The sequence below is a fragment of the Eumetopias jubatus genome, unplaced genomic scaffold, assembly GCF_037043125.1.
Source record: "Eumetopias jubatus isolate StellerSeaLion01/CBP00866 unplaced genomic scaffold, mEumJub1_p1.0 scaffold_8, whole genome shotgun sequence".
Lineage (NCBI taxonomy): Eukaryota > Metazoa > Chordata > Mammalia > Carnivora > Otariidae > Eumetopias > Eumetopias jubatus.
The window spans coordinates 45,732,150-45,746,260 of NW_028274814.1; the positions used below are offsets into that span (position 1 = coordinate 45,732,150).

The 14,111-nt window shown below is 44.6% G+C and overlaps 1 protein-coding gene across 1 annotated transcript; it reads left to right on the plus strand.

Annotated features, from left to right (window-relative positions):
* Positions 1–432: 432 nt before the first annotated feature.
* LOC114204130 (solute carrier family 2, facilitated glucose transporter member 3-like) lies at positions 433–11,642 on the plus strand (the record flags this gene model as incomplete). Its single annotated transcript, XM_088025698.1, has 9 exons — positions 433–606; positions 1,136–1,296; positions 3,525–3,765; positions 4,203–4,365; positions 4,681–4,868; positions 8,175–8,279; positions 8,651–8,752; positions 9,213–9,416; positions 11,333–11,642. Coding segments are annotated over 9 exons (1,539 nt in total), but the record flags the coding sequence as incomplete, so codon positions are not given.
* Between the last annotated feature and the right edge of the window lie 2,469 nt (positions 11,643–14,111).

Here is a 14,111-nt window from a genome sequence, read left to right on the forward strand (position 1 = left end):
GAATTTCAAATGGGACCAGGATACCCTGGGTAGATTTTGTAGATTACATTATCCAGAGCGCTACAACAGCCCAGTGGTGCAGAGACCACCACGACCACTCTGGGCTTCAGTGGGATCTGGGGTACAGGAGGAGACAGCACTGGATCTAGCTGTTTCCAAAAGAATCCATTTTTAGGAATCCCAAGGCTCCCTGCAGTTCTAAGCTTGCTTTTACATGGGGCAACTTTTTTTAATAGTTTGAAACGAGTTAACCCAGTTCCTCTTAACTTTCTTCCCAAATTTTCTTGCCGCTTTTCCCAAGTTTACGTGGTTGTCTGTATATCTCCGGAGAAGTTCTTTAGTATAACCTGCTCTTTGTGTTCCCCCATTCGTTACCTAAATTTCGTTAAGTTTTTGTTCTTTTCATACCACTCATAGGCCGAGTGCTCCTAATATCTCTCCTTAATTAATAAGAGACAATCATCAGCCGAGAGCTTTAAGGACTGTTTCTTCCCTTCTCCCCCCCAACCCCAGGTCACAGCGCCTCTGATCTTTGCCATCTCCATTGCTACAATAGGCTCTTTCCAGTTTGGCTACAACACCGGAGTCATCAATGCTCCTGAGATGGTGAGTGCCAGGTGACCAGAGTTAGAATTTGGAATAGGTAAATTAGGTAGGGTTTCGAGAACGAAGAATTTCAGACAAACTTGGTATCTCGCTTGGTGAAGGCTGAGGAGGCAGAATAACATTGGTGGGGAAGTCCAAGTGAATCATTAAAGCAAAAAGCTCACTTGCTCCCCATACCCTTGACTGGACTGTATCCATGCTTCCCCTCACGCTATCCTGATACACTTCCTTTATTATGCCTCAGGGGTTAGTTACAAGGAGGGTGGGAGGGTCTTAGGGGAGGACTGGGGTAGTCACTGAACATCAGTGCTAACCACCTACTGGGATTTTCAGGACAAATCAAAATTGTTCTTTTCAGAGCTACCACGAACCTCCAGAGGTTCTCTATCTCTTCCATCCCCACCCGTTCATTTACTTGATTCTCTACCAGTCATTGTAATGCTGTTTTCTTAGGGAGGGGAAGATCCCCGATATTTGCCCCTTCTCATTCAGCTGTAACAGTCTGCCCACCAGTCATTTTAATTGGCAGATCATAAAGGACTTTCTCAATTACACCCTGGAGGAGACGTTGAGCGACCGTCCCACTGAGGTGTTACTCACTTCCCTCTGGTCCTTGTCTGTGGCCATCTTCTCCGTTGGTGGTATGATTGGCTCCTTCTCCGTTGGACTCTTTGTCAACCGCTTTGGCAGGTATCGACCAGAAACTGGGCAAGGAGGGGGGCTATGCTGGTTGCATTGAGAACAAGTATTGAGAATTAGGATGGAGAGGTGATGATGCATTTGAATGAGAGCATCCCAAATTCCCATGGAGGCAAATTTGGGCCAACTGGTACTGAACAGGGCTGCTTGGAGCTCGGCTGCCCATCAAGAGATTACCTTTGAGTGCAGCTGAAGCTAATTCAGTTCTCTCTGCAATAAAGTGCACTATGGAATTTCCCAGAAGCCTACTTGATTTACAAGGTCATAGGTTGTTTGCTTTTCTTGAAAAATTTGGGATTTCATGCTTGTGTTTACAAGCCAGGATTGGGAGGAAACATTTTATAATCCTTGCCCTGTGGCAAATATGGATAATGGCCAAATAACTGACATTTTCCCCCCCCAAAAGAAAATTGAAACTTTTCATTCTTGCTGACTTAATAAAATGTCTTAGCAGAATACTTTCAGTAATGACTGGTGAAGAAACCATTTCATTTGCTAATTTAGACGTTCAGGAAACACAAATAGAATTCACCGTCTAAAAAACTTTAAAAGCAACCCATTTTATTTGATGATGTTTGGTGTTTGTTCTGTTTGCATTTTTTTTTAAAGATTTTATTTATTTATTTGAGAGAGAGAGAGAGAGAATGAGAGACAGAGAGCACGAGAGTGAAGAGGGCCAGAGGGAGAAGCTGACTCCCTGCTGAGCAGGGAGCCCGATGCGGGACTCGATCCCGGGACTCCAGGATCATGACCTGAGCCTAAGGCAGTCGCTTAACCAACTGAGGCACCCAGGCGCCCGATTGTGTTTGCATTTTTGAGGCACCTTGTGTCTTCTAAAGTCATTGACATTTTAATGTGGCCCTCCCATACTTCAGTGACTTTCTTCCTATCTTTATTTTATTAGCAAAAGAACCTGATAGAGGAAGTAGGGAAACCAGGAAAGGAATGCAGAGAAAGGTAAAAGTGAGCATGAGGGATGAAATTTTTCTCTTAACAGCAGGTTCTCTCCTTTGGCTGCACGTTTAGGATCTCCCAGGGAGCTTTTAAAAGTACCAGCGTTTCACAATTAATACACTCTATGTTAAAAAAGAGGAAATAAAAGGAGGGGAAGAATGAAGGGGGGGAAATCGGAGGAGGAGATGGACCATGAGAGACGATGGACTCTGAAAAACATACTGAGGGTTCTAGAGGAGAGGGGGGGTGGGGGGATGGGTTAGCCTGGTGATGGGTATTAAAGAAGGCACGTTCTGCATGGAGCACTGGGTGTTATACGCAAATAATGAATCATGCAACACTGCATCAAAAACTAATGATGTAATTATGGTGATTAACATAACATAATTAAAAAAAAAAAAGTACCAGCGTTTCAGAACTCCCCGGGTAATTCCAGCAGGCCACCCAAGGGCAGAGTCCCAGAAGTATCTTCCAAACATCTGCAGTGATTTTTCACTGTTAATCTCTTCCGTCTTCCTCTAGTTGTTTCCGTGGCTTTGCCTCCCACGTTTAACACATAGATTCAGTAATTTATTATTTTCTACTGGCTATCAATACTTATTGTAAGTGGCCGTCACCACAGGGTAGCCAAGAGCCGGGGAGCTGAAGCTGTCTAACTTTCTGCGCAGAGAAAACCTTTGTCTGAAATCTGTTCTCATTAGTATGTTGGTGCCATCTAAGCAACTATATTGCAACAAAATGCAGTAAGAAGCATCAAAATTTCAGCACGGGTCCAGAAATTTCTCTTGAGTGTGTTCGTGGACCAGCTGTATGAGAATTGCCCAGGGCAGTGGTTCTCGGACCTTAGCTAGAATCAGATCACCAGGACGGCTTTTGGGAACAGATTGCTCCGTCCCAGAGTCAAACCTAATGACTTACTAAATTGGGGTGGGGTGGGACAGTTTTAATTTCTTGCCCATTTCTAGCTGATGCTCTTAGTTTGTGGACAACTTTGAGAACTACTGGCCTTTGTGCTTGCTACCACCCTGGCTACCGCTGGGAATTAAAAGAATCTTAAACAAGTTCTCTAGGTGAGTTTTATGCCTACAGAGGTGTAAGAACCATTGATCTTAGCCCAACTGGAAATGTTCTGATAACAGAAAGAGGAGAACTTCAAACCGGAAGAGCAGATAACATGAGCCTGGAGAAGGGTAGAGAGATCAGGAAAGAGAGAAGTTTCGGCCTGGCCTATGTTGCTAACTTCTCTTGTTTTTTAACCTTTTCAGGCGCAATTCAATGCTCATTGTCAACCTCTTGGCTGTCGCTGGTGGCTGCCTTATGGGGTTCTGCAAAATAGCCCGGTCGGTTGAAATGCTGATCCTGGGCCGCTTGGTTATTGGCCTCTTCTGCGGCCTCTGCACAGGTTTTGTGCCCATGTACATCGGCGAGGTCTCTCCCACTGGCCTCCGGGGGGCCTTTGGCACTCTCAACCAGCTGGGCATCGTCATCGGGATCCTGGTGGCTCAGGTACTCTAGACCTCATACTGAATGCGTGTCAGTTTCTGGGCAGGAACATCTGACCTATATTCAAGTATATGTCAGTTTCAGGTATTATTACTATAGCTCACAGGTGGCTAAAGAAGCAGGCAGGGTAGAGAAAGGAGAAGAAACAGAATTTATCTTTTCCTGTGGTAAAAGAAGGGATGATTTTCTGAAAATTTTTTCTGCTTTATTTTTGAGAGAGACAGAGAGCACGCGTAAGGGGAGGAGGGCTAGGGGCGGAGGGAGAAGCAGACGCCCTGCTGAGCAGAGAGCCCAGTGCAGACTGGATCCCAGGACCCTGGGATCCTGACCTGAGCCAACGGCAGATGCATAACCGACTGAGCCCCCCAGTTTTTTTAAAGTGACTTGTGGCTTATATAAAGTATGAGCTTTATAAAGTATCGTCTTTATCTGGTTTCTAGATCTTTGGTCTGAAAGTCATCATGGGGACTGAAGAGCTTTGGCCCCTGCTTTTGGGCTTCACCATCATTCCAGCTGTCCTGCAAAGCGCAGCCCTTCCGTTTTGCCCCGAGAGTCCTAGATTTTTGCTCATCAACAGAAAGGAAGAGGAGAGTGCTAGGGACAGTGAGTATCCTTCACACCTTCGCTGTAGGAATTTGGGGGTTGTGGTTTGTTTCAGGATGAGGGCATTAGATCTGGTTTTGTCTGCTCCTTTCCTACCCCTCTGGATCCAAGCTGGAGACTTTCCTGATTGCTCTGCAGTGAGAAACTTTCCAGCCCTAAAGAGTGGAGTGAGAAGCAGGTTAAGGCACAGATGCTAATGGATGAGCCATATCCGGGGCTCATCTAAGTGTGGCTTCTTCCCAGCTGTGTTATAGGGAAAATGAAGTTAGGACAGCACCTTATCTTTCTCCTTTGTTTGTCTGTCTGTTTGACCAGTCCTCCAGCGATTGTGGGGCACCCAGGACGTGACTCAGGACATCCAGGAGATGAAAGATGAGAGCACCAGGATGGCACAAGAGAAGCAAGCCACGGTGCTGGAGCTCTTCAGGTCACGCAGATACCAGCAGCCCATTATGATTTCCATCATGCTCCAGCTGTCCCAGCAGCTGTCTGGAATCAATGCTGTGAGTAGCTACTCTGTGTCCCAGGGGGTCCCGCACACAGTTCACACACCTGCCCGAGGGGCCTGCTCACCTCCTTACACCTGCAGAGTCCCCACGATGCTCGCCCCGCAGCAGCCACTCCAGAAATACTGATTATCCAGGTTTTGACTTGGTTTCGTATTTTAAGTTTATTTACATAATCTCTACACGCAACCTGGGGCTCGGACTCACAACCCCGAGATCAAGAGTCGCATGCTCTTCCTACTGAGCCAGACGGGTACCCCTGTTTTTATTTCTTTAAAATTCTATCTGCAGTACATGTTTTCCATGTGGGAAAATAAGAAAATAAATGATAAAACGAAAAATTCATCACTTTTGTCTTGGACCTTATGGTCAACATTGTCCTCTTTCAAACTTTTTTCAGTATGTAGGACACGACACATTTATCTGCTTTTCATTATTCCTCCTTCTGACCACTCATTTTTTATTTCCAGTTGTCTTTTACAAATCTGATCAGTCTTTTCTGATGTCATCAGTGATAAGGCAGGCCATACAACTAAAGTAGATCCAAGAGTTTACATGCTGTGGCTTTTTTCCAGGACTTCACAGTCTAAAAACTATCATTATAAAGCCCTGGGGAATAAACAGGCAATGAATTCAAGAGGTCTGACGATACACTGGGAACCTCAGATAGAGCGGGCCTTCCTAGTCTGTCTGTGTTGTTACAACCAGAATAGGGACTCTGATAGGTGAAAGTGGGGAGCAAAATGGAAGGTGACATTTGGCAGGTAGCTTGAATTCTCTGCAGATATTACCTTCCAGCTTTTGGATCCTAGTGGTGGTAAGAGAGGATATTCCTATACCTTCTGTCCATTTGCAGATAAAATTTTTGGATATGAAGCATACTCTTGTTCCGATTCATGCCCAGAGGGTTTCTCATCAGTCTTTTTTTTTTTAATTTTTTATTGTTATGTTAATCACCATACATCACATCATTAGTTTTGGATGTAGTGTTCCATGATTCATTGTTTGTGCATAACACCCAGTGCTCCACGCAGAACGTGCCCTCTTTAATACCCATCACCAGGCTAACCCATCCGTCCACCCCCCTCCCCTCTAGAACCCTCAGTTTGTTTCTCAGAGTCCATCGTCTCTAATGGTTCATCTCCCCCTCCGATTTCCCCCCCTTCATTCTTCCCTCCTGCTATCTTCTTTTTTTTTTTCTTAACATATATTGCATCATTTGTTTCAGAGGTACAGATCTGTGATTCAACAGTCTTGCACAATTCACAGCGCTCACCATAGCACATACCCTCCCCAATGTCTGTCACCCAGCCACCCCATCCCTCCTAACCCCCACCACTCCAGCAACCCTCAGTTTGTTTCCTGAGATTAAGAATTCCTCATATCAGTGACGTCATCTGATACATGTCTTTCTCTGATTGACTTATTTCACTCAGCATAACACCCTCCAGTTCCATCCACGCTGTTGCAAATGGCAAGATCTCATTCCTTTTGATGGCTGCATAATATTATTCCATCATCAGTCTTGATCAATATGATTAGGTCATTCTGTAGAAAAGCATTTGCCAAACACACTTGATGCTCAAAATAGTAAGTTGGTCCTTGGTCATTTCTCCCTAACACACAAGAAGGTTATTTGTATTTGAAAAAACAGTGCTTTGGGGCGCCTGGGTGGCTCAGTTGGTTAAGCGACTGCCTTCAGCTCAGGTCATGATCCTGGAGTCCCGGGATCGAGTTCCGCATCGGGCTCCTTGCTCAGCGGGGAGTCTGCTTCTCCCTCTGACCCTCTTCCCTCTCGTGCTCTCTGTCTCTCATTCTCTCTCTCTCAAATAAATAAATAAAATCTTTAAAAAAAAAAAAGAAAGAAAAAGCAGTGCTTTTCATAAAGGGTTAGAGGCTGTGATATCAGAAATTGGGAGGAAAAATAGTTTTAAAAAAACCTCTGAGATGATTTTGATGGATCCCAGTTTCCAATTTTGTCATTTTAAGAATCACTGTGGGGTGCCTAGCTGGCTTATTCAATAGAGCATGCAACTCTTGATCTTGGGGTTGTGAGTTTGATCCCCACATTGGGTATAGGGATTATTGAAAAATAAAAAATCTCATGTATTCATTTGAGACAGAACACGAGCGGGGGTGGGGGCAGAAGGAGAGGGAGAAGCAGACTCCTCATTGCGCAGGGAGCCCAATGTGGGGCTCTATACCAGGACCCCGGGATCATGACCTGAGCCGAAGGTAGACGCTTAACCAAATGAGCAGCCCAGGCACCCCAAAAATAATTTTAAACCAGAAAAAGCACAGCCTTATTAGTCTTATTTTAGAAAACAGAAGTATCCATCGTTTCTATCCAAGGTTATAGGTATCTGAAGAGTTGTTTCTTGAGAACGTAACCCAGAGTCGACGCATATATTGATCAAAAAGTCTGATGAATATGGCTGTAGAGGCAAACACTCTGGATGAAATAATAAACTCTTGACCCACCCTGAAGAACTGAACCTAGATGATCTAGATCCTGTTCCCTTATTACCTTGAGGTCTGAGTTCAATATTTTGACATCCCTTTGACTGTGGTAGCTGTTAGCAACCCTACATTTCAGCATGCTGACCAGCAAATAATAAAAAATAGTATAAACAGTAGCTTACTTAATAGTACATATTACATTAAGATGATAGCTGCTGTCATTTCCTAGAACACTTGGAGAGGACCTGGGGCTAGGGATTCCAGCCCAAGTTCTGTTTCTAATAACATGAGCAGGCTGAGGTTCCTCCTCAGTTGGCTTCGCTGTCGAAGTAGGATATCGGTGTGTGCCTATCACTGTTTTAAGGTTAGAGGAATTGTCCATTGAGGAAGCTTAATTGAGGAACTTGCTGCTGGCTGGCTTTGTTGGAAGATCATGTGACTCTTGATCTTGGGGTCTTGAGTTCCGGCCCCATGTTGGGTGTAGAGATTACTTTCAAAAAAACCAAAAAACAAAAAAACCACCACCGAACTTTACAACAAACCGAAAAAACTTAATCTTTATATCTAAGTTAATAGAATAGATGTAAGGAGGAGACTTCAATGAACAGGAGGAACAAACATTGAAGAAGAAGTGGAAACAGTAGGTAGAATTGAGAACTAAGAAGAGAATAGAGATAAGATAGAGAAGATTTCTTTGCAGAAAAGACACTGATTGAACCAAAAACACAGAAAGGACTCCTTAACCTCCTGGGAGGGACTTTGAGTGTATTTTTCCGAGGGTTCTCTTTAACTGCGGTGCCCAGCTGCTGTTTCAGAGTTGCATCATCTTTTGTTTCCTATTAGGTGTTCTATTATTCAACTGGAATCTTCAGAGATGCAGGTATTGAGGAGCCAATCTATGCCACCATCGGCACGGGTGTAGTGAATACCATCTTCACTGTTGTCTCTGTAAGTTGGATGCTGTGATAGTTTGGGGGCAGGGGGAGGGGCGTTCTTCCTACACATGTTCAAAGATGGGGTTTGTGTCCTTCCATCTCCCTCCCTACCATCATTTAAACAGTTGTGGTTGTTTCGTTCTTCTTTGGGAAAGAAGAGCGATTGAATGATGGGTATGAGTAGTCTTCACTCTCTCAAGGAAATATGAAGTGGGTGGGAAAGAGAGAGGTATAAAAGGGATTTGTAGGATGCTTGAAACTCAACTAAAAGGGCACGTGTGACTCTACCAAGTATCCTGCCATTGGTACGGCACATTCCGGTAGTTCATACAGTTTTCAGGAAAGGGAAAGCAGAAATTTTATGTTATATTATTCTTCTTTTAGCTGTTTCTGGTGGAAAGGGCAGGGAGGAGGACTCTCCATATGACTGGCCTTGGAGGGATGGCTGTTTGTTCCATCTTTATGACCATCTCATTGTTACTAAAGGTGCGTGCTCTTTGAGTGAAGGAAACGGAGGGGAAGGAGGGAGAATAGGTCACAGGTGACTCTGACGTGGGTGGGAGAGGTGAGTGGGAGACCCGTAAAGTCCCATGCCCAGAGATTTAAGAAAAATGAATCCTCAGAGATCGGTAACTAAACTGCTGTAATTCTTAACATCTGTATAACATAGAGCTTGTAAAATACCTTATGTAATTCTTCAAGTATTCTTGAGGGAATTATTCCCATTTTACAGGTGATGAAATGATCTTGGTGCAAAATGACACATGGTGTGAGCACAAGGCTACGATTCAAAAACCCAGGCCTTTTGACTCTTAAGTCAAAGAACTCCATTGTACCCCAGACAGAGGGAGCTTCCGTTATCAGTCAGTCCTCATCGCTGGGAGGCTAGATCTATCCAGGTCAAGCTGTCTTGACTACTAGCTTTCCTTTGTTCCTCCTCATTTAGGATGAGTATAATTGGATGAGCTTTGTTTGCATCGGGGCTACCCTGGTCTTTGTGGCCTTCTTTGAAGTTGGCCCAGGCCCCATTCCCTGGTTTATCGTGGCCGAACTCTTCAGCCAAGGACCCCGCCCGGCCGCGATGGCAGTGGCTGGTTGTTCCAACTGGACCTCCAACTTCCTGGTCGGGCTCCTGTTCCCTTCAGCTGCAGTAAGTAAATTCAAACACAACTCACCGAGTCCATCTCAAAAGCAGCTCACTTAAGCCGACAGGTTTAAAATTTGGTAACTGACACCACAGAGGGTTAGATATCAAGTGGAGTTTGTTTTTGTGGTTTTTTTTTTTAAAGATTTTACTTATTTTAGAGAGAGAGATTGAATGTGACAGGGGGAGGAGCAGAGAGAGAGGGAGAGAGAGAATCTCAAGCAGACACTGCGCTAAGCACGGAACTTGACCCACGGCTTGATCTCCTGAGCCGAAACCAAGAGTCGGACGCTCAACCAACAGCGCCCCAGGCGCCCCAGATATCAAGTGGTTTTTTTTTTTTAAAGATTTTATTTATTTATTTGGCAGAAAGACAGAGACCGAGTGAGTGCAACCACAAGTAGGCAGAGTAGCAGGCAGGAGAGGGAGAAGCAGGCTCCCCGTTGAGCAGAGAGCTGGATGCGGGGCTCGATCCCAGGACCCCAGAATCATGACCCAACCCGAAGGCAGACGCTCAAGCAACTGCAGCACCCAGGCGCCCCCCCAGATATCTAGTGTTTTAAACCAGATTTTTTTTTTATTTTCAGTGGCATATAGAAAAAGAAGGAATGGTAGCAAAAAAAAAAGATTTAAGCAGGAGGGCGAAACTGGGAACTTTTATTTTTTTAACGTTAACTCTACCCCCAACATGGGGCTCAAACTCAAGACCTGGAGGAGATGAGAGGTCGCATGTTCTACTGACTGAGGCAGCCGGGTACCCCAAAACTGGGAACTTTTAAAAGACCACTGGTCTGGGTGCCTGGGTGGCTCAGTTGGTTAAGCGACTGCCTTCGGCTCAGATCATGATCCTGGAGTCCCGGGATCGAATCCCACATCGGGCTCCCTGCTCAGCGGGGAGTCAGCTTCTCCCTCTGACCTCTTCCCTCTCGTTCTCTCTATCTCTCATTCTCTCTCTCTCAAATAAATAAATAAAAGCTTTAAAAAAAAAAAAAAGAGCACCGGTCTGAGGTAATTACAGGCATAGTTCTGCCTAGATACAATGTTCGTGATGAATGCCAAAGGATTCCAGACCGACACGTAAAATCCTCAATTTGAATGAGCTGGCATTAGTGACTTCATGACCTTAAAGGCTCACTAATAATCATAGGATGTTAATGAATGAGTGAGGTAGGTCCTATTATATAAAATGACCTGGAGCTGGTTCCTTAAATAAAGGCACTTGCAGTGGACTTCTAGAATGCATTTCCTATTTCTGTGGGTCTTTCAGAAACCTGGATTTTAAAAATAATCATCAAAAGTCCTAGGGGCGCCTGGGTGGCTCAGTCGGTTAAGCGTCTGCCTTCAGCTCAGGTCTTGATCCCGAGGTCCTGGGATCGCGCCCCACATGTGGTTCCTTGTTCAGCGGGGAGCCTGTTTCTCCCCCTGCTTGTGCTCTATCTCTGACAAATAAATAAAGGAAAAAAAAAGTCCTAAAATACTCAATAGGTATTTGGAAGCAGGGATCTTTAAGGAATAAGAAAAGGAATGATGCAGAATTGCAGGGAAATACAGTAAGTGAGCAATGGCTTCCTAAACATCCAAGGAAGGGGCGCCTGGGTGGTTCAGTCTTTAGGTGTCTGCCCTTGGCTCAGGTCATGATCCCAGGGTCCTGGGATCGAGCCCCGCCTCAGGATTCCTGCCCAGAGGGAAGCCTGCCACTCCCTCTCCCGCTCCCCCTGCTTGTGTTCCCTCTCTCACTGTGTCTCTCTCTGTCAAATAAATAAACGAAATCTTTTTTAAAAAAATACCGAGGAAGACTACATGTTGTTGTTAAATGTGGAAGGGTTGTGTCCCGAAGCCTACTAGAAATGGATGGGAAGGGAAGGGGTTTGGCAATGACCAGAATTTACACTGACACTCCTTTTTCTTTATCTTTTCACTAGTTCTATTTAGGAGCCTATGTTTTTATCATCTTCACTGGCTTCCTCATTGTCTTCTTGGTCTTGACCTTCTTCAAAGTCCCTGAGACTCGTGGCCGGACTTTTGAGGAAATCACACGAGCCTTCGAGGGGCAGGCTCGGGAGGCTAACAGAGCTGGGAATGTCCCCACCGTGGAGATGAACAGGATCCAGCCCATGAAGTAAACCCCACCGTCTAAGCCATGCCTCCTTCCCGCCTCCCTCCCAACATGGAAAAGCAACCTCTCCCCAGATGAGGGAGAGACCTCATCAGCTTGTAACCCAGGACTGTTTCTGAATGCTGCTACTTGATTCCTTCCTCATCCCACAGAGGAACCCAGTGCAGGAGTTAGTTGTATCATTAATGGCTTTCAAAACATTTCATTTCTTGGACATTCTCTTCTGTTTAGGAGAGACCAAGCAAACCTACCCTCATTTCAGGAGGCATTGGCCACTTGCCATCTGACAGCATTGTCGTCTCTTCCTCCCTTGGGTTCTAATAGGGCCTCACCAGGGCCAATAGGGGAGGGGAGTAAGAGTGAGGTGCAGTTTCCCCGACCCCCGACTTCCCAGGAAGCAGATCTATGAGTGTGGAGGGCAGAGAGGGATTACATAAGAGCACCTCCCTCGCTTCCATACAGCTCTGCAGAGCAAATTAACTTGAGTTTTATTTATTTTATCTTCTGGTTTTATTGCATAAATATTTATTTTTTTAAGTGTAAAATAATTTTACCAAATAAAACAAGAAAATTGAGGATAGAGGGAGGCGCTTGAAGAGAGGTTCTAGAGTAGAAGATTTGATACTGGAGCGGTCGAGGTGCAATAAGGGGAAGATTCAGGGAGCAGTATAACGTGTTCTCAGAGGGTACATGATGGGGTGTGTGAAGTTTGCACATTGCCTCTTAACCTTCAGGTGGAAACTCTCAAGTTTAATTTCTGAGAAAAGTGATGTGCCTGTTTTAAGAACCTACTGGTTACCTTTAGAAATTTTTTCTTTGTTTAAAATAATACGTAGTGTTACTTGAAATCTAGGGTTATTAACATGGGCATTATAGCTAATGGTGGTGGATGGGTTCTAGTTTTGGTTGGAGTCCAGAGAAGGGAAGGTTATTTCTAGATATCCTTTCTCCCCTCACTGGACAAAACAACTTCTTCCCCTTATAGTGGACTCACTGTGGGGGGTGCGGGTTAAAGTATTCCTAATACCCGCCTGGTGGGAGAACCTTCCAAATGAGGAACCCAAAATAGTGGTTCTTGGTAGAGGTTCTGTATTTCTCCATTTTGTTCTTTAGGAGATTTTAGTGGTTGATATTTTGTTTTAAGCCATAGCTTTAAAAGAATTCAGAGGAGAATGTTCATCAACTAACTTTGAATTTGTAACCTCAGCTCTGGGAGAGGATTTTTCCTGAACGATTATTATCTAGTTGAAATATGTTGTCGCTAAGGGTCATCGCATGCTTTTTCTATTGCCATATTTGCATAGTATGACGTCAGGCGCCCTTAGGGGACCATACATTTGGGATAATACGAGTAAATGTGCAGTGTAGCCCACACTTGAGAGAGTATGAATGTATGTGCACTGTCACTTTTGCTCTCTTGGAAGTAGATGACTGGTAACTTGTGTCCTTTATGTACCTACAGCCCCCTTTTGAATAGAATGTGTTCAAACTCATCTCTCTCTATATAAAGAACACTGCCTCTGCTGGGTGGAATTTGCATCTACGGTTTGATTCCAGACTTCAGAGTTCAGTCGCATCTGGCTACCTTTCCTTGTTGGACAACTGGGGGGAGAACTCCTTAAATCTTCAGATTGAGGGTGGAGGACTCTGCCTCCCCCTAGACCCAGACAATGGCAGTATGGAAGGAGAATGTGAGATCAGAACATGTGGCCTCCTGGAGGGGAGTCATAGGGGAGAAGGAGCCTTTCTTTTAAGGGGTAAGAAACAAACTGAAGACTTCTAACTCGGGAGCATTTTAGAGAGCCGGATGAGGTGGAGGGATGTACACTTGGCCCAGGTCATGGACACCAGTACAATCATCTAGTTTCCCAGTATTTTGATAAATGGAGATTGGGCCCCATGACACCTACTCTGTCTTCCTTCTTTCATATGTTGCTTGACCACCCTTTCTCTCCTTGGTGCTTACATGCTTCAGACCCTTTAGCCAAACCCTTGCCTATGACAGTATTTTAGTCACCAGTTCTCACTGTTGCCCCTGGTCATTGAGCATTTTGGGGAAATAAACAGCTTATATGGAATGGGGCTTGGTTCAACAGATGACTTTAACTGCACCTCTACTTCCGGCTCCTCAAAACCAGTGGGTTGGCAGTAATGCTGTGGGGAACTTTTCCCCCTTTCTCAGAGACCAAATTGTGAATATTTCCAAATGGGTTTTCTATTATTAATGTTACTGTGGTTCTATGTTTTGAAATAAAAATTCTGAATGTACATGACATCATGAGCTTCCTGATTTGGGTTGCTTTGTTTTGTTTTTGTTTTTTTTTTTGTCCTTCCTGTAACAACAAAATCAGCTTTAACTCCCGGTTTGGCCACTCAGTACCTGTTACCTGGAGTAAGCTTCCTAAAAGTCTAATACGTACGAAAATAGTGGTACTTGTTCATGATGCAGATGAGATGAACAGCCTTAGTGTGTTGCTTTCTTTCCCCAGTGAGAATTCTTTTCTCTCACTTCCTTACCCCTCTGGTCTTTGCTCTCTGAAATTCATCCTATGCTGATGTCAGGATATCCATATTACATGTATTTA